Genomic DNA, 21,214 nt, shown 5'->3' with positions numbered 1-21,214 from the left:
GTTCAGACCGAGTAAGAGAGATTGGTAAGAAACAGAACAATTTTTCCTAGAGAATTTAGTTTCAAAAGTCTACAGGAGGAGGATGTTTCACAAAGTAATGTTTTAGATAAATATTTTGAAAATGAAGCAAAATAGAATGCCATTTATCACAGAAAAAAATATTGTATTATGTTTTCCCCAGAGAACTTGTCATGATTGAATAAAGAATCCTAGCTATGATTAGAAAATGTAACTTCTGTTTCTTGTATTTTGCTACAAGTCATTGAAAAAATGTCTTTGACCTCAACTTTTATTCTTGCCATTTTTTTTCTTTGACATTGATTGTTTGGGCCTAGATTTCTATGATGCTTTCAGATGAAATGCAAAACACCATAAATATAATGAGTCCAGGACAAATATCTTGTAAATTAGGTACCTAAAGTAACTGTGTCAAAATCTGCAAGAGGCAGTATGATTCTTCAGTGGACCTAAAATCCCTTGCAGGATTATTGTTGGACTTGTTTCAGTGTATTACTTGATACACTGGTGGAATTCAAGTTATATATCCTTTCCCTTCCTCCATTATCCTCAATGATCATGTCAGAATGTGACTTGGCTTATTTGGGCGCTGTATGAAAGATTGTTGAAAGGCAACCTAGTTCTTGCCTGTGGTTACTTGTCCTGATCGCTTCTAGGTAATTTATGATGATATGCGAAACATGTTTCAATTCGAATAGAGTTTATTTTTAGTGCCATTTTCTCTTGCAGGTCTGTAACCTCCACTGTCAAAATAAGTCTGTTTTAAACAGTAATACTGGTGACAGCTGTTACCAGCACTTTGCTAATACGACACTTATGAGAATCTACTATTTTGGTGTTCAGGGCTCTTTAACGTGTTGGTAGTTCTACAAAATGGTGGGTGGGGAATGTGTTTCTTTCCAGGGCAAACACATTTGTTTTTACAATTCTTCTCATTTATAAGATCCCACTCCCATTCAGAATATTTCTCACCACACTTCTGCATAGTGGGCCATTTAAAAGTGCAAAAAAACCAAACAAAAATACTGTTCTCCGTGCATTGATACTTCAAATCCAACCGGTCACATTTTCTTCTTTTCCTTTCTCTCTGACTGGTCAATTCAGAAAAGGAAATCCAGTTCGAGTGTTCAGATGATGGTGAGGATCTTTATCTGCCAGATTTTTCCTCCTATGAAACGTTCACACTTAGAGATGACATAGTTGCGTTTAGTTCTGTTAAAGTAACTTGAGAAGCTACAAGATTTCTAAGATGCAGGCTTGTGACTTCTGTATCAAATAAGCTTTATGTGACATCCTGAATTAACTGCTTAAAATTCTTTCTACAAATATCAATGTGAAGTGGATGTAACATTGGCCAGTGCAGCTATTATAGTACAGTAACACTGTTATTTGAAAGCCTTCTGTATATTTGCTGTAATATCCTTGTATTAAAAACAGATGAGATTTCCCTCCAAAATGTAAACATAGCTACATGATTTTTCCCTTTGCTTATTCATAGAGGACCATATACAAATCCCAAAATTTAACAAACTTATTGCTAGAGCCACCGTCCAGTAATTTTGCATATTAGGCAATATTTGAAAAATAATAATATCTGGTCTCTGGTTTTAACACACAGATTTCTCCCTAAATATCACTGCAGTTACCAGAATTTTTTTTAATTCTAGCCCATATCAATGGACATTTAATAAAGAAATTGTCTATCTTTAAAAGGAGGCGTAAACAGTTTCATAAAACTGTGTTTATCTTTTGTTTTTCTTCCTAGCTCTTGTAATTCTGTTGCTGAATAGTAAATTTCTTAGTTATTTGTTAGGTTTGGAGCACTGCATTCCAAAATGTTGTAGCATGTTGTGCTATTGATATGCCAGGCTAAAGCAAAGCAGAAAGTACAGTAATTACCAAATGCTGAGCAGTATCATATGTTTTATGTAAATTTCGGAGCCTCATGGGGGCTCTGACCAAATCATTTTGTTCAATGGTAAATTTTGAACTGTACTTAGCTACACAAAAGTCAACTTCATTTGCAAGAAAACTTACTGGTTCATATAGAAACCCTATAGAGAAAAACATGCAATCCAGCTGTTGGAGTTTTGTTTATACCACTGACTTCAAAGAGAGGTGAATTGTGAGCACTATCTTTTGGGGGGAGTGTTTCACTTTATCACACACTTTATGTACTTATTAGAATAGTTAATGCTCACAACAGCAGTACAGTAACTCACAGTAACAGAGTAAGTAACACAGTAACAGCAATACTGTGCAACTCTTTTCTCTGAAAACCTATTTTATGATAGAAGCACAGACAGACACACACACACACACAGGAGAGCTTTGAAAGCAGAAAAAGTGGATCTTGGTCACCACAATTTTAGAAGTGTACTAAACCCTTTCTCAAACAAAATGGGATTAACCTCAAAAGTACTAAACCTTTCTCAAACAAATGGGATTGAAAGTTATCAGGGCTTTCAAACATATGCGATGGGTTTCAACAAAAATTATTTCATATTATATATGCACTAGGGAAAGAGGTGTAAATGCAAAGAATGTTTTTGTTGATCTTGGAAATACCTTTGCAAGGACTCTACATACTCAAAAAATACTTTATGATCAGAGCAATTAATTGGCTTCACTCAGGTTCTGCTCATGTCTGCTCCTGTCTGCTCCTTCTGCTGCTTCTTTGTATAGCAAGTGCTGCTGGAATTAACTTCCATCAGTTCAAAGGGCAATCCTTCCATGTGTCTCAATACACACCATGGGTATATCTCTGTGTGTTTTTATGCAAGTTGTATGAAAACAGCATCTTTGAGGCTTGTGTCACCTTTGAAGGGCCTTGCATTCTGGTATTGCAGTGAATGTTTTGAGCCCAACTTATCTTGGGCTGGTTTTCTTCCAGAGATGAAAATGGCTTAAGTGATACTTGATATTTGATCCCTGCTCAAGATTTTCATATCTTTTCCCTTTGTGTATGGTCATTTTCTTTTTCTTCTATTTTTGGAATTTTGCAGTTATGAACCGATTATATCCATGTTAACATTTGATTTGGGTTTGTTTGTTTTGCTTGAGAGTGAGTCAGTTTCCTCTATATGGGAAAACTATATGACAAAAGGCATATAAGGGTGGGGTTGGTTTTTTTTGTATATACTAGTCTTGTAATTGCAAATCAAATCTAAGAAATGTTTAATAAGAAAAAAATGTATTTTATTGGAGGGGTCTGGGGTTATAGGATAAGCTATGGCATGTAGCTTATAGGCGGAGCCTGTTTATCCATGGATTTTACATCTGTGGATCTGGCTCAGAGCAGGTCCCCCAGACCCACGTTGAACCAGACTCAAGCCCCACCTAAACCCTCCGAAAGGGACCGGAACTGTGCTCTGGTCCCCTCTGGAGGGCTTTCTAAAGCTTGCAGAGGCAGCACGCACCCGCCCACTGCTTCTTTAAGCTTCGGAATGGCTCACAGAGCTGAAAGAACTGAACTTCCAGTTTCCAGAGGGAAACCAGAAGTGACATTTTTAGGCCTTATAAGGCATTCTGAAGCCCAGGGAAGGACCTCAGAATACCTTAAAAGGCATAAAAACATCACTTCTGGTTTCCTGAGTTGTGTTCTTTTGGCTCTAAAAGTCATTCTGAAGCCCACAGAGGCAGCGAGCATACGCGCACTGCCTCTGCAAGCTTCAGAAAGCCCTCCAGAGGGGACCACAGGGTCCCCTTCTGAGGGCTTAAGGGGCCGATTGAGAATTTGATTAGCATCTGCAGGGGGTCCGAGAACGGATCTCCTGCAGATACTGAGACTCCACCTGTATGTTCTAAAAAGTTCTTGAGATAATTTATGTAAATGCCTAGGAAATTTATGAATGTGAAGGTCCCTGTGCCTATATGACATCAAGCATTTGAGTTTCTAATATTGTCCTAATGCATATAACACAGCAGTCTCCTGGCTCTAGACCAGGGATGCCCAAACCCTGACCCAGGGGCCACTTGTGGCCCTCGGGGACTCCCAATCCGGCCCACCGGGAACCCCCCAGTGTCCAGTGAGCTTCTGGCCCTCCAAATATTTGCTGGAGCCCATGGTGGCCCAACGCTACTGCTCTCAGCATGAGGGCGACTGTTTGACCTCTCACATGAGCTGTGGGACAAGGGCTCCCTCCACTGCTTGCAGCAATGAAGGAAAGGCTGGCCTTGCTTTGTAGAAGGCCTTTTATAGGTCTTGAGCTATTGCAAGACCTTCATTCATTCATTCATATAAGTTCCATCTCTACTATAGTCATTTATGTAAATTTATGTAAATTTATTCAAATTAAAAATTTAAATTCTGTTTTTTTCCCACCCCTGACACAATTTCCGAGAGATGATCTGGCCCTCCTGCCAAAAAGTTTGGACACCCCTGCTCTAGGCAAACAATTGCACAAATGGGACATTACAATCTATTGAGTAGCATGATTGCAATTGCAGTCTACTCCATCAAAGATTATTTAGAACTCCACAATACTAGGAAAAACAAAACCTTATTTCTGTGTTGCAGAAAGCCATTTAAGTTTGATTGCTATTATTTTAAGTCTTGGAATTGCATTGGATAAGCTTCCCTTTTTAATAGCACAAAACCTTGTTTCTTCTCTGTCTGAAGGCAAGTATAATGAAATGTATAGATCAAGTATCCTCCAAGATGTAACTTTGACCCAGTACCCATACCCACACAAAAATTTTTTGTTCACTCTCTGCAAGGCACGTAATATTCCCATTTTGCAGATGTGTAATCAAAGCCAATTGCATCTTGTTTCCTAATGCTATATGTGAATTTGAATGATATAACTCTAAATTATGTTTTCCAAAAGCTATGGCTATTCTTTAGCATATCTGTTTCTGTTTAGTCCATTGGTGGGCATTATTTAATAAGAAAAATGCACCCACATTGCCATTTTAAAAAAATGTATTTCCACCACTTCTACTGTTTTTTAAATGATAATAATGATAATGATAGAGGTAATTTTCAGGACCCAGTGAATAATAGATACTGTTGCATTACTGGAGCTACGGTGACACAGCCTTGTTAAGTGATCTGAATGGAAGGCCCTGGAAGTCTCACTAAGGGCGCAATCTTAACCAATTTTCCAGCACCAAGGTAAGGGCAATGCAACTCTGAGGTAAAGGAACAAACGTTGTCTTACCTTGAGGAGGCCTCTGTGACTGCCCCCCAACTGCAGGATACAGTACATGCCCCACTGGCACAGCTATGCCAGTGCTGGATAGTTGGTTAGATGGCACCCTAAATTTAGAGTGCCCCACTGGCACCCTAAATTAGATATACAGGTGCAGCCTATTTATCCACGGATTTTTTAATCTGCGGATTTGTCTCAACGCGAATGGGGTGGGGTGCTGAATTTCACACACACCTTAGCCTCCTTTGCCCTGCACTGGCCTCTCGCTCCATTCCCAGGCAGCCCAAAACACTGCAAAAAGGCTTCGCCTTGCCCAGGCAGGGAATAGCCCCTGGAGCCCTGGAAGAGGTTCCCCTCACAAAGGAACAGTAACATTCCTGGAACCCCTGAGCCAGCCGAGGCTGAAGAGGGGAAGGGAGGGCAAGAACCCCTGTAACTAGAACACGTGCAGCGAAGTGGAGGTGGAGCGCTCTCTCTCTCTCTCTCTCTCTCTCTCTCTCACTCACTCACACACACACACACACACACACACACACACACACACACACACACACAAGCATTCCCACCAAGCCCAATCCTCTGTACACTTTTCTGTACAGCCCCATTGACTGGAATGGGGCTTACTTCCAAGTAGAAACGCATAGGGCTGGAATCTTAAAAGATCAGCATCCCCCCTGTGAAAGAAGCTGGGCAGGTGGCAACGGGGTGGGCTCAGGAGGGGGAGGCAGGAGGGGGACGAGAGGGGATTGCTTTAAAAAAAACCAGGGAGTGTTTGCCGAATTCCCCCCCCCCCATGATGCAGGCTTTTGGGAAGCCTTGGAGAGACAGGTGAGCAGAGAGCCGGACTACAAGTCCCGCTCCGGGGCAGAGGAGTTTCCATGATGGTGGTTGGGAGGGTTGCAGGAGTGGCAGCAGCAAAGAGGTGGAGGAGAAGAACCTGCAGCGCTGTTGGGAGGCCACCTGGGACACAGAGGGCAAGGCTTCCCAAGCAAGCTCACCATTCCAACTGTGAAAGAAGCAGGACAGCTGGCAACAGGAGGGCTGAGTGCAGAGGGGAGGGAATTGAGAACAGCTGCCTTAGTTTCCTTCCATCCAGAAGTGCCAGGCTGCAGCCTATTTGCTCTGTGGACTCTAACTCTATGGACTCAGCACAACGTGTTTTTTGTTAATTGTGCTGAGTCACGGAATGGAACTAACGCGGATAAATAAGCTCTACCTGTATATAACATGCACATGCAAACACACTAAGTTTCCAAGCGTCTTGGGGTTTTTTGGTTCCAACTAGTCAAAACAAAAAGTTTCAGAGATTTGGACTAGTAAGATCTAAAAAGCACTGTATGAAAACACCCAGTGCTTTCGTGTTCTGATTAGCAAGAACAGCATTTCTCAGTGTTTGTCCTCCACTGTACTACTTTGCATGGACCACTTATTGGAAGTATCACCAGAAGTAACTGACGATGATGTCATCATCCATTACTTCCAGACTGGGAGGCTGGATCCAACCCAACAGACACTGATAAGATGCCCAGGGTGGGTGGGAGAGCTTTCTTGAGTGTGTAAAAAGCGTATGCTGGAGCTCTACTCAGTGAACTGAACCTCCTACTTCTGCTTGTCGCATTGCATTGCTGGTCTTGCTGCCAGGTGGCAGAGGTCTGGGGGTCTCACATGTACGACTGGTGGTATGAGTTTCACTGGTTGAGAAACCCTGAGCTAGAACTTAATCTCCAAAAATGCTCCAACGCTTGGGTTTCTGATTGGTTAGAATGCAGATCTCTGAAGAATTTGGGACTTTAGCATTTTAACTAGTTGCAACAGATTTTGAGTTTTTAAATGGTCGGCTAGAGAAAGAAAAATGTTTGCATTTTTATTCTTTTTTCACATATATTTTGCCTTATCTGTTGTTTGTGTCAACAGAGCAGTAAATATTCTGTATTGCTGATTAGCTAAAGTTTTCATCTACTTTTAATGAAACTCAACTGTTGAGTTTCCTTGGCTTCCTCACAAGGAAGCTGCTTGAATTGGTATATAGGGTGCTTATGTTGTACCCCCAAAATTAGAGCAATTTGGGCAAAACCGATGCCAATTTTGGATTTTACGCTCCAAATTTACCCAAGAATAGGACAAACTTTTAAGACCACAAAATGGGTGTAGGCCTGTGTAATAATTTTCTTGAAAACTAAAATACTTGAATAAAAATGGCATGAACTGGTTTAAGTGAACTGTGTTTGTATCTGGAAAAAGAGAAACATGTTACATTGTATTGTACAGTGGCATTCAGTCCTTACTTGGAAAACTGTATTTCTAAAACAGTGGACTTAACTTGTTTATAAAATTTTTTAAAACATTTCTCTTCTGCCTATATATGTGGACCCTGGGAGGCATTACTTATGACAAAATGAAATGCATATGTACATCTGAAATACGAAGTGTGTTTCAGTTTAAATATGCCAGATATTGGGCTTATTTTACAAATAGCAGTGAATTATTCTATAATTATAGCAGCAGCTTAAGGTTTACAAGACCATAACTAATACATAAATCTTCAGTGCAGTTCACTCTCAAGTTAAACCCAAACCAAGTACATTTTATTTCATAGTGTTGCATGCAAGTGCTGGGGGAGGTGACAAATAGGTCTATTTGAAACATAGACCTATTTTTTCTACACTCTTTATTAATGACATTTGCCTGGTTTTAGCTCCCTCTACAGAATCTTGTATCTGAAACTGTATATAGTCTATACAGCACCTCCTAGGAACTTTTGGAAACTGCATTGGGAGATGCTGCTATAGTTCCATGTTGAATCTGTTATCATTATTCCTTTTAGTTTTCTAAATTGATTCCTTTGTAAGTCTTTATCTCCATATCTATATCTTTATATAGGTTTTCTCTATATAGGGAGATATAGATATGATTATCTGCTGAGAGGTCTAAGGCTTGTCTGTTTCTATTTTCTGCATTACCTACAGATAAACAACAAAACCAACGTGGTAACCAGCCCCAAAGAAAATATCCCTACCCCGGCGCTGGTATACCTGGATTTTTCCTATAACTTGCTTTTAAGTTCCATCTCTAGCTTCTCTCTCTCTTTTCTTCCCCCTTTTTTTCTTTTATTCTTTGTTTCCTTTCTAAAATTTTGTAGTGCTTTCCCTCTATTTCTCGGGAACTAGGGGTTGTGTTTTGGTGTTTTTTTTGTTTTTGTTTTTAAGAGGCAGTTCATTGTTGAACAGTGTGTTTCTAATTAGCCAATGTGACATGGAAAATGGATGTAGTTGTATAGTAGCATTGGTAGCTGTAGTAGCTGACTACCTTTGCATGCTGTGTCAGAATGAGTAGAATGCGCTTTTATGTTGCCCTTAGCTCTTTGCCTGATGATTGTTTCAGTATTTATCAATGATGCTTAAAATTTATTCTTTTTTCACTTTTCATTTAATGTGAGTGTCAAAGTCAAGGACAGCTAACAAGATTATTGCCAGGCAACAACCAAATAGACCTTATTCAGCTTTTTTTAAAAAAAAAAAATTCCATTTCCTCCTTTCTCAGCAGGACTTTGTAAGACTTCACTTACTGGGATCAAGAGGCAACTAGTCCTATACCTTGTAATGAACCACAGCTACCATTTAATATATAGGAATCATTACTCCATAATAGACTCTGCAGGGAATGTATAACTAATGAGTCAGGCTATTTATATCACAACCCTGCTTCTGTTATGTATTCAGATTTCTCAAGGCTGTGCAGCAAAGCTTCAAAATTAAATCCTGCCACTTAATTACTAGATTGTAAGGGACATCCCATCTTCCATATTTTGGTCAATAGCATTGAAGAAATACCTTTATGTATTTAAGATACTTGAAGACTTGTAATTGTCGGTTGCTTTCATGCAGTCTCTGCTGAATTTCCCATTGCTAAGTGCTCTGAAAAGCACTGACATTTTTGATTCTCTTACCAGGTATTCCTCAGGTACCTCCTGCACGAATTGTGAAATCCCTTAAAGATATCCGTAAAGGAAAATATGTGCCTATTACAACTCCAGAGATAATTGTGAGAATTTAAACTCTGAAGTGGCACCATTCTATTGGATGGATCCATTCAGTGGATAGATAGAACTTTTCATTTTGTCTATGGCCTAAAATGGATCCTATGCTAGCAATAATACCATGTGCATCCAGGACAGTTGTGGGCTTCTTCTTATTATTATTTTAATTTAATTTGCTCAACTCATCGTGTTGATTATTATTAGTACTGTATCTTAATATATCACATTTAAACCAAAAAGTTCACAAAATGGTTTACATTGCTAAATAAATGACTCTCTGTCTCAAAAGGGCTCACAATCTAACACAGCCATTTTCAACCACTCTGCCGTGTGCCACAGGAGTTGGGGGAAGGTCATTTATTAGTAGAGCCAATGGGGGATGTGAGCCCCCCACTGGCAGCATGGTGTGCCTTGTCAAAAACCTGATGGTGTGCCTTGACAATTTTAGTGCCTTGTCAATGTGCGGTGAGATGAAAAAGGTTGAAAATAGCTGATCTAACAAGAGATGCAGAAGAAACACCAGCAAACAGGCACTAGAAAAGATGATGTGCTCGGGTGAAGGAGCACCACTTTAAAAGGGTGGCTCTTTGTTCAGTCCCAAGGGGCCTTTTTACTTTGTCAAATTAGCATACTTCATTTTGTTTACTTCTGTAGAAATTACACTTAAGTAAGAAGTTCCTTTAAGAAAAAAAGAAGCGGCGGCCAGCCATTTGAGATATTGTGAAGCAGTAGATGCCTCCTTTGATCTCCAGAACTGCAAAGCCCTGCATGTGTGATAGTCATGAATAAGGTCTGCTACAGTAGATATAGTAGCCCCTCTTGCTGATTTACCAGTTTCATCCTCAGGCAGCAGCTAACATTGCTTTAGCTCTTGTCAATGCTTAGCACTTGTCATCTGCCTCTTCTCATTCTCCCTCTCGCCAATGAGAAATCTGTTTACCGAGAACTGTTTTTTTCTCTCTATTTTGTTCTCACTCAGGAGCCCCAAACTACCGTAATCCACAACCCTGATGGAAATAAGGTATACAGAAAGAACCAACACCGTTCCGCTCTTTTAAATGCCACATTCCATTCAATATTCCAAACCACAGTGTGTGCATCATGCAGGCATTAGCTAGGATATTCTGTCTGGTATTTACTTGTCTAGTGAGGCCTTTAAAGGGCTGTTTAAATTGTAACTGGATCTTGCAGAGTACTTTCTGCAGTTTCTAAGTTCCTTCAACTGCAGTAGAGGTCAGTTGGCTGAGTGCCTATAAGTTATCATAGGAGCCATTTAATGTGATTAAGTGTGCATTGTAGTGGAACTGCTGAGTCTAGGGACTACATTTCTGTCTTTACACAGTCCATTGCCAGTGTGCATGCCTAGAACTCCATTGCTCTCACCAGTTTCTATGGGAACAAATTGGGGACATCTGAAGCGTAGCTAGAGGGGCGAACAGTAAGTACTGCAGGTGCCACAATCAGCCATGTAAGTGGCCCATCCTGCTAGCCGTCGAACCTATTCCTGGCAGCTACGGCAACATGCAGGAACGCCGTTTGGTTCGGCAAGTGCCTGCACGTTGCTGTCACTGCCTGGAATGGCTCCTATGGCAAGTGGGGGACTGCTCACATGGCACATTGTGCCACCTGCAATATTTACTTTTTTGCCCCCCTCTAGCTATGCTACTGGGGGGCATGCCTGTGCTTCTAGGACTCGAGGCATGTCCTGAGGGCATTTTATTGTTAGCAGCTCTACGATAATGTTGGAGGGTTCCAACTGTCATGCGCTAACAGTAGATGATTTAATAGGGTAGATAAAACAAGGAACGTAGCAGTCCAGGTACATCCTGGGTATCACATAAGAACAGAATTCAAACTGTACTAAGCCACGTCTTATTTAGCAGGGCTTCTGTAATAACTCCAAAGGACTAAATGTGTGTTAGACCCTCCACTTCCAGGGCTTTTCTAACACAACGTATGGAATAACAGTCCCAGAGCTACCTTTGTATCTAATCTGTTGCTAAGGTTCTTCGACTTCAGCTCCTCACTGAGTCTTCACCAGGCATCAGAATTGCCCCCAGGCTGAAGTTGTCTTTCAGTCTCTTTTAGATTCTCTCCCTTTTTTTCAGCAAGGGCTTCTTCCTTCCTTTCCAGGTTAGGCACACAGGTCACAAAATGGGCTGTAGTGAAATGTAGTCCTTAGACTTAGCAATTCCATTATAATATATGTGGCTTTTGACCTGGAACATAAAGTTCTTGAAAAAGTCTACCCTCAGATGTAGAGTATGGCAACATTATGTTATGGCTTTATGTGTGCTACATTTACTGCACAAAGGCACGTTTGGAGATCTTCTGTTTTCCAGCAAGCATACTCATCATTGTATAAGGGATGGAGAATCATTTTCCTGTCTGAATGCAGATTGTAAATTTTAAGTGGATTGCACCAAAATCATGTGCATGAGCACACCCTAGCATGTGTAGACACAGTAGCACAGCTGAGGGGTGGTCACATGGGTCACAAGACCCTAGGCGACACTCTTCCAGGGGCGGTAATGCTGCCCTGCCGCAGCCGAAGCGGTTCTGCCCTTCCAGACACAACCAGAACACAGCTCCGGTCATGTCCGGAGGGTGATCTGAGGCCCAGGGAGAGGCCCAGGCCTCTCCTGGCCTCAGAACACTGCAGAGCACAGCTCTGGTCACGTTCAGAGGGGGTATAGAGATTGCCCAGATCAGGGGGTGGCCCTGGAAGGTGTTATCCTGGAGCAGCACACCTTCCAGCTACATCACTGTGTAGGCACACAGTCTTTCATGCGCACAATCCTTATGTGGAAGTATTATTTTCTTTTCCATAAACATTGCATGCCCATACTTTCCCCCTACCTTCTTCATAAACTTTTGCAATGAGTGAGGAACAGCCCTAAGGAGGAGGCTGCTTTTGGACGATGAAGAATAATGTGTGGTCCTATGTCTCATGCTGTGTTTACTTTCTGGGAGGCCTCTGGAGCCAGATTTTCCATTTAGAGCTGCTGGGAGGAAATGTACGAGGTCAAATCAAAAGCAGCATAGTCCTTGAAGCTTGAAGGGGCCCAGTGGGAGGGAAGGGAACATAACTGGCCCACAAACCTGAAACTGTCCACTTCTGCTCTGTGAAATGGCTTCTGCATGGAAATTCAAACTTATTTTGGAACATCATCAGCTGCTGATACCTGGAGTGTCAAAAGCATTATTTGAATTTCACATGTGTTATTTTAATACATTTTTTTGGTCACTAGTTTTCTTTAGTCTGTTGTTTATACTGGCTGTGTGTGTTTGTTGGATTTTGTTGTATCTCAGATTGTTATTCCTTGCATGGCCTTGGAAGTGGGCTAGCAACTGTTGAGCAACAGCCGGTATGTTCTTGTTGGATTACTAGGAATAACAGCTTTCATTTAAAAAAAAATAGGCAATTGGCTGGTCTTTTGTCAGTGCTACAGACTTGAATTTGAAAGCTGATTGCCAATAAAATTTCTGACATAGCTTTCTGTGCTTAACAAGTTGTCTATCCCTGGACTAGGGAATACCGTAATTAGTGCCTCATAATACACTAATTAATGCAAATGTCACTGAATTGCTTGGACATTGGTATCCTTGTCTAATTTCTCTAACATATTTATGTGTAGCTGTTTTGTGTTGTGTTTGTGGATAGCATTTGAGCAGCACTTCAATACCACAGGCCTTCCTCAAACATGAATCATGGCTTATTCATAGATCTATTCATTTTTTTTAACCATCTCTGATAGATTTATACATCAGATGGACTATAATGTTTACTTTGCTGCTACGTGCTCATGAACCATATTTTGCCTTTCACATTGTGTTAATATGCAGTTTATAGCCTACATTTTCACGTAGTCAAATTTTCACTATGAAGTAACAAAACTAAATGAGACAGAACACCATAGCTCTTTGGCGTTATTACATTTACGACTTTTCTAGATAACTGTAGAAAACTGATATAAATGTGTTGCCTTGCCCTCGGGGGGGGGGGATACAAAATCCAGACTTGACACAGACAAGAAAATCGGTTGTAGGGGGAATTGCTGTTAAGTTACAATTTCATCATTTGTGTGCACACACATGCAAAAAATGCAGTGTTTTGGCATGGTGGGGGAAATAAACGCTTCCATGGATCTTCTCTCATGTGAGCTCTAGTGCATGGTATTTCTTCTGTTGTATGTGTGTAGATTTTGTCAACATCTTTAATACTGAGTTACATAACCTATAAAGCATGATAACATCTGTGTGCGTGACTCTGGAGCATTCTAACACCAGACAGAGCATGATGGTTTATTTTATGTGGTTGGTACAATATTTGGGGTGAACTGGGGACTCATTGACATATTCATTGGTGTACTTACATCTTGTCTTTTTAATTGTCAATATTACATTAAACTTGAAAACTTTCATTTTAGCCATGTGAAAAAAATAAAAGGACACTGTAAAGGGGTGTTGTAGGATTCATGTAGCCCATTTTTGTAACAAGCCATGGAACTTCTGGAGCCACTAAGTTAGTCTTGTAAATCATCCCTCAAAAATTACTAGTCCATAAGGTTTTTAGTAGCCTCCCAACCTATACCTATATTAATCATTTGTGACCTAAATGGAAAAAAAAACAAACTAACTCTCTTGTCTCCCTGGATATGCATCTCCTTTATCCCAGATGGCCAAACCAGTGGTTCTTCATAAGCTTACACATAATCCTTTATCAACTTTAACATTTTATAATGAAGTAATGTACCTGTTCTTAATTTGGCTGCAGGTTTTTAATTTTTTTAAAATGTGCAATAAAGAATCTACTTTATGAATACACGAGATTATCCTTCCTAGCAACAATGGCAGTGTCCTTTTAAATGTACAGACTAATTTTCTCATTATTGGTAATGCATAAAGCTCTGACAGCCATCAGAGATCTTGCCATTTTGGCACTATGGTGAGTTTAAAAATTGTTTAAAGACAGCTGCCTGTTGTACAAGTAATTTGTAAATTGGTAGGGAATCGCATCTTGAAAAAACCAAAACTTCATTCTGGACAAATGTCTGTCTTTAAGTTACCCCAATAGTTTACTTTTTGAAGACGCTTGTAAGGAAAAACAGCATCCAAAAGGCAGTAGTTCATCCAAAAGGCATACCCAAGAACCTGGGCATGCCCAGAAAGTTCTTTGACTTTCTTTTCCTCAAACAACAGGCTGTCATGCTGTATCACAAACTGTCTTCTAAATGCCTGTTAGTTTTAAATGTAATTTGCCATGTGGCACAAGGGTGCTACTGTTAAATATTTATAAAACAACAGATTGAATTTTATCCAATCTTTTAATGAAACAGGTAGGAACTTTTCTGTTGCTTTCATTTGCTGAGTACCCACTGGATCAGACTGCAAATCTATTCAGGGCCTTTTTTTTATTTTTTAACATGGGATTGATTTTCTGCAGTTCTTATTCACCAGGCATAAAATGGCTAGTTCTGATGGTCAACTAATGTATTTCATCATCCTCTGTCAAAAGGGTTTAAGAAAACCAAGTCAGCCCATTTTTTCACAGTTGTATTTCTCTTTATATTTCTGTGGAGTTCATAACAGGACAACAGGAAATATGTCTCTTTGAATGTTTCTTTCCAAAAAGGATGGGATTGCTTAACATTTGGTTTCAAGGTAGAAGCAGTCATGCTTTGTGATTTTTTGTGTGTGTGTCTTGCAATCACATGGTCTGCTTCTGGGCTTTGCATGATGTGTATGACAACCATTGTAAACAGAAAAAAAGGAAGTTAGGAATAACAGATCAGTAAATGAATTTCTCTTATCCTTCTCAACAGGAATCAACAGAGAGCTCCAACACAACTATCGAAGATGAAGATGTGAAAGGTATGATTCAAATCAGCATTTGCAAAGGCACAACATTGTGTTACTTAACACTTAATATTTAATTTCAATTGATACGTTTAATGGATTGAATATAGAATTTCTGTGTAATCTCAGGAAATGTGATCTTTCATTTTCTGTAACAGCCAACACAAGTTACTTCATGTCACGATGTATGTTGCTCAGTAGGATATAAGATGATATACCAGATCCTCTGTCTACTTACTGACATTTACAGGATGCCTGGCTAAAAGCTGCAGAGAGATGTTACTGTATAGCAAAATTATAGTGACTCATTCTATCTGCTGCCAGTTCCTTTGATTTCACCATTACCTGCTGAACCACCACCCTCAACTGAGATGTTCAGTGCGGATGTTCAGATGTAACACCTGCTGGAATGTGGTTACTAATACACAACCCCCGTAGGGTTATCATTCTGCTTTTTATTATCTTCAGCAATATATTTGTTCCAGTTTCATAGCCTAGAATGTTTGAGACACCACCAGAAAACTCATATGGAAACTAAGAAGTAAGTAGGTTCTGTTCCAGTTTGGTTTATCATCTTCCTATCCCCTGCCATCTAGTACTATCGCCTTTAAAGTGACAGAACATGTGCACATTTATGTAACATTTGAATAGGGCAGTAATGCATAAAATCCAATATGTTTGCTCCTGAACAATGCAGTTGATAACTCAGATAAAATCTTAGATATGTTATGGATCCACACGTAGGGGAAGAATATTGTATAAAGTGGCTAGAGTAGGAGTAAAATTGGAGAAAAAGAAAATATTGGTTATAAATTAATGTATTTATCACTGTATGAAACATCTCACTTTTCTGTTTCAAAATGTGTCTTTAAGTGATTTCCGCCCCTCTAAAAAAAGCATAGAACAAAATCTGTTCAGATGCCAGTGTTTTGTTTTTTGACCAAATTAGGGTTTATCTTTTAAATATATTTCTCTTCTCATATCACCGTAACATATGGTCATATAGTCTGAAGTCATAATCCTTCCAGTGTAGTTCTATTGACTTTGGGAAAGTTAAACAACTGTTTAAATCTTTCCTATTGAAATCATTAAGTGTGATTTATTGTGACTAATTTGTCACAGAAGTGACTAAGTTATTGTGACTGATTAGTCACAGAAGTGACTAATTTGGCTGGATCAGGTCCTAAGTTATCATTTTTGGTACATACTTACTATATCAGGAACATAATAATTTAAGATGTGAAACAAGATTTAATGTATCTCAAACTCACAGCCCCAATCCTATGCTTCCTGAGCACCCAGGGCTACAGCGGTGCCAAAATGGTGACTGCTATATCCTGTGGTGCAGGAAAGCAGTGCTAGGTCTCCTCAGGGTAAGGGAACAAATGCAAGACCCAGGCAGCCCCAATGGGTTTCCTTGGACATGCACCTGCTATTGAGCTGATGCAGAACCGAGGAAACCCTTGTTGGGTTTCCTGGCCCAGGAGGATGGTCAGGATACGGCGGAAGACCCTACTGCCATCTCTGCCCCCCTCCTGGGTCCGCTGCTCCCTACCCCTGCCCAGTTCTGCCTCCTTCCCTCCCACCCCGAAAAGCCCAGCTGTAGGCCACTGGTTGTTTGTACTGCCGGAAGCTCTCAGCAGCTATCTTTGGGCACTGAGGGTCTGTGCTGGTGGCCCGTCAGTTCTGCTGGGTGCTATAGCTTTGTGCAGCACCAGCACAAGCTATAACCAAACCCCCTCCCCAGGCCTGATCCACCTGTAATAATCAACACAGACTTCTGCTAGTGGACCCATCACAGCTGCTGGGGCTTACCCAGGAGCAAAGGGACAAATGTTCCCTCACTCTGAGGAGTTCTCCAGCAGCCAGTATCCCGTGGGATGCATCTAGCCAGCACTGGCACCACTACCTTACTGCATAAGTGTGTAGATAGGATTGGGCTGTTCGATAAAGCTTTTTATGTTGTCCTAGTAAGCATCTGATAAAGTGATACTATAGAACTCACCTCTATGTGCAGATATTAATTACAGAGAAAAAAAATAAGATAATGTTTTGCAGGTCCTTTCCATTTCAAAGATGAATTTCAAATGAATAGAAGTGAAATGGCAAGTTTCTTTTTATCTTCTGCAAGCTAATATGCTGTTATCCAAGAAAAAAAAAATCTATTCTAATTTTTGTGCATGCTATAGAATCCTTCCTATACCTTAACTCTATCAGTTTCTTTTTAAAATGTTTGTATGACTGATGTCCATAAGCTGAACTCACTGAGCAAAGCACAGGGCTCCATAGTGATGGGACCATTATATGGTCTGTAAGATAAAGTAGTCCTGTTCTCTTCTGTAGAGGGAGAAATGTTTTCCATGTTCAGAGGATATTTCTCATTACATTGTGGAGAATTCCCAACTTCTTATAATGGTATGAGGCAGTCACTGAATGTGAGGAACTGCTGGTGGATAAAAACATCTCATTGTGCGCTGTGGAGCGACTAGATCAGGGGTGCCCAAACCCCGGCCCTGGGGCCACTTGCAGCCCTTGAGGCCTCTTAATGCGGCCCTCAGGGAGCCCCCAGTCTCCAATGAGCCTCTGGCCCTCCGGAGATTTGTTGGAGCCCACACTGGCCCGTCGCAACTGCTCTCAGCATGAGAGCAACTGTTTGACGTCTTGCATGAGCTGTGGGATGAGGGCTCCCTCCACTTCTTGCTGTTTTACATCTGTGACGCAGCAGTGGCAGTGAAGGAAAGGCCAACTTGCTTTGTACAAGGCCTTTTATAGGCCTTGATCTATTGCAAGTCTTTCATTCATTCATATAAGATCATCTTTAATATTTTCATTTATGTAAATTTATTTGAATTTTAAATGGAAATTAATTCTTTTTTTCCCTGGCCCCCAACACAGTGTCAGAGAGATGATGTGGCCCTCCTGCCAAAAACTTTGGACACCCCTGGACTAGATCATAGCAACTAACTTGGAAGTATGTCCCACAGATTTCAAAGGAAGTTGGATACTGTGCAATTGACAGTGATTCCAAAGAAGCCCTATTAAAATGTTCAGTACCTGGTTTAACTAGGCCTTTTAGCCGTTACATGTTAGCATACAGTTGAACATTATCGGTCCTATATCCAAGATGTACATACATTTTTATTCAGTCTTTAATACAGCTTTGTTTTACTGACTCAGTGAAACAATACGGGTATATTCTGTGCTTTAAAAGAACATATGGTTGTTAGCATGCCAAGTAACAAGAAATTACATGGGTCAGTGAAAGACAAAGACATGAGGAACAATTAAAACCAGAACATGCAGCTTAGTCATTCCTTTTTACAGTCGTGCATCGCTTAGCGACAGGGATGCAGTTCTTCATCCCCGTTGTCAAGCAGGGCTTGATGCTATACGAAACCTCCAAAGATGAGGGGAAGCTGCTCTCCCCTCGCATCTGAAGGCTTTTCCTAGCCCCTCAGAGGCAGTGCATTTCCGTGCATTGCCTCTGCAAGGCTCAGAATGCCCAAAGTGCATGAGAGACACGACTTCTGGTTTCAAGGAAACGAGAAGTCATGTCTTTCGTGCGATTCAGGCATTCTGAGCCTCGCAGAGGCAATGCATGTATGGGCACTGTCTCTGCGAGGCTCAGAAAAGCCTTTGGAGGAGAGCAGAGCTCCCCTTGGCTTTGGAGGGTTGGGGGGCATGTGCAGGGACCAGCAGCGGCATCGCATATGCGGCCCATCGCTGGTCGGAGCGTTGCAAAGCGGCGCTCACCTGTATCTCCCTTTTCAAACCTAATGGTGTAGTAGTTAATAGATGACCATAGTACAGGAATCTCCATTAGATATTTTATTTTACTTTATCAGATAGCCATACATAAAAATCAGGGAGGTAAAGAGGTTCAGACATAGTTCTCACAAACAACAGATATAGTGGTAAACTGTTTGGGGATTGTACCATTTTAGCCTGTATATAAGTATTCATGTTATGAAATGCTTCTCTGTTCCCTGAATGTGGTGTGTCAGGCAGAAGGCTTGGATAGAACCCTGATCTATGACGTCTAGTTTTCTATCAGTATTGATTTGTTGGTATGGAGGAACTTCCACCTGAAATTTGTTATGGTCCAGAAACAGGTTTATGTCCTCATCTGTTCGCCTTTAGTCAGATAGAACCTGGGAGTTTCTGAACGCAGAACTCTGGCAGTATCCCTATAATAGCTTATGAAAGTTCATTTTGAACTTAGGGCCCAATCCTATCCAACTTTCCAGTGCTGATGGGTGAAGGATCTGTTCAGGAGAACTACTCCTAGCCTCTCATTGGAACCCACATGGCACAGTTCAAAGTAATGAGCTGGAGACCTCTATGTCTCAATACCAAAGTAGGGTTTGGGGAGGGAAAAGGGAGATGGGAAGTGGGAGGGAGAGGGGCAGGGGAGGGGGTTGAGAGAGAAGTGGAGAACAAAAGGAAAATTAATTAGACAGTTCTATTTAGTTCAATATGACCATAAGTTGAATACTACAATATACAGGGTGACCCAAAAGTAGGTGGAGAGTAAATGTTAACATTTATTCCCCCTTCTGTCCACCTACTTTTGGGTCACCCTGTATATTAAATATTTTACAAAGTTATGTATGTCTGGAAATATAGTTTATAAAATTTATGACTGTAATGTTAGATAATTTGAATATGATTTCTTATAATACAAATGGACTTGGCTCACCAGCTAAAAGATATAGGATTATGAGGACTATTAAAAAATTGGGAAAAGAGGTATTGCTGCTACAGGAAATTCACCAGAAGAAGGGAAAAAAAAGAGATTATGAAACATCCAGAGTTAGGTGATCAATACACTGCAAATGGGACAAATAAAGCTGGGGGGTGGCAATAATTTTTATGAAAAATTCAAAGTGATGGACCAGATGGCAGATTCAGAAGGAAGATACATTATAGTGCTAGGGAAATTAGAAAGCAGATTATTGACTATAGGTTCTTATTATGCTCCTAACACTGGCCAAGCAAAATTTATGAAAAAGGTGCTAAGAGAGGTGAAAAAATTTGCTTGGGGAGAAATTATATTGGGAGGTGATACAAATTGTATTTTAAATCAAATAGATACAACATCAAGATATAGATAGGTGTCAAGTAAGGGAATTAAAATTGGTAAATTAATGAAGAGAGTAGGCTTAATTGATGCATGGAGATATTTAAATCCTAGAGTGAGAGATTTTACATATTTTTCTTTAAAATATGCTACTTGTTCAAAAATTCATCATCTTTTCATTTCAGAAAATTTGGCTTCATACCTAGATAAAATACAAGTTGCTCCCATCATGACTTCTGACCATGCGCTAATAAAACTTTCTTGGACTAACAGAGATGAGAGGAATAAATCCAGAATTTGGAGATTAAATTCTAATATATGTTTAAATACAGAGATTATTGGAAAAATAAAGGAGGAAATAAAAATATTTTATGAAATAAATGATAAAGAACTAAACCTGCATTGCTATGGGACACTTTAAAAGCTGTTCTGTGGGGAAAATTTATTATGGAAAGTTCTAGCTTAAAGAAAGAAAGAATAGATTGCAAGAACAATTGGAGAATAAAATAAAAATGTTGTTAGATCAGCATAAGAAACAAGGATCAAATAAAGTATATAATGAATTAATAAAAGCTAGAGCTGAATTAGAGACACTTGATGCATCAAAGATTCAGACAGCTATGAATCATTCAAAGAGAAATTATTATGATTATGGGAATAAAAATACTAAATTGTTATTGTATGCAGTAAAAAGGAAAGCAATTAAAAGGGCAGTTGTGTCTGTGCAAACGAAAGAGGGTATAGTAGTAAATTCACAACAACAAATAGTAACTACATTTATGGAATATTATAAGAATTTGTATGAAACAGAAATAACATTAGATAGAAATACTAAAAAAAATGTAAACTCACTAACAGTTAATCAAATTTTAGAAAAACATAAAGAGCAACTTAATTTCCCAATAACAATAACAGAAATAAAATCAGTCATTAAAAAACTTAAAAAAAGAAAAACACCAGGCTGCGATGGCTTCACAACAGATTTTTATAAAATTTGGGAAGAGGATTTTATAGAACACCTCCTAAAACTATTTAATTCAATTTTAGAAGGTGGAGAAATACCAGCGT

General features: G+C 39.9%; 1 protein-coding gene across 4 annotated transcripts in view; it reads left to right on the top strand.

Moving 5' to 3' along the window:
- The window catches only part of CAMK2D (calcium/calmodulin dependent protein kinase II delta), a 169,465-nt gene that overhangs the window by 121,312 nt on the left and 26,939 nt on the right, over window positions 1-21,214 (top strand). The window contains exons 14-17 of one of the 4 annotated variants that reach the window (XM_066631893.1): window positions 1,123-1,155; window positions 8,138-8,197; window positions 10,187-10,228; window positions 15,033-15,081. In XM_066631893.1, coding sequence (XP_066487990.1) covers window positions 1,123-1,155; window positions 8,138-8,197; window positions 10,187-10,228; window positions 15,033-15,081 — 184 coding nt within the window. The remainder of the gene's footprint in view (window positions 1-1,122; window positions 1,156-8,137; window positions 8,198-10,186; window positions 10,229-15,032; window positions 15,082-21,214) is intronic. The other 3 variants (XM_066631889.1, XM_066631891.1, XM_066631892.1) reach the window with 3 other exon arrangements.

The sequence above is a fragment of the Tiliqua scincoides genome, chromosome 6, assembly GCF_035046505.1.
Source record: "Tiliqua scincoides isolate rTilSci1 chromosome 6, rTilSci1.hap2, whole genome shotgun sequence".
NCBI classification, from domain to species: Eukaryota; Metazoa; Chordata; class Lepidosauria; order Squamata; family Scincidae; genus Tiliqua; species Tiliqua scincoides.
The sequence above is the reverse complement of the archived record's forward strand: the minus strand, read 5'-3'. Positions and strand labels throughout refer to the sequence as shown.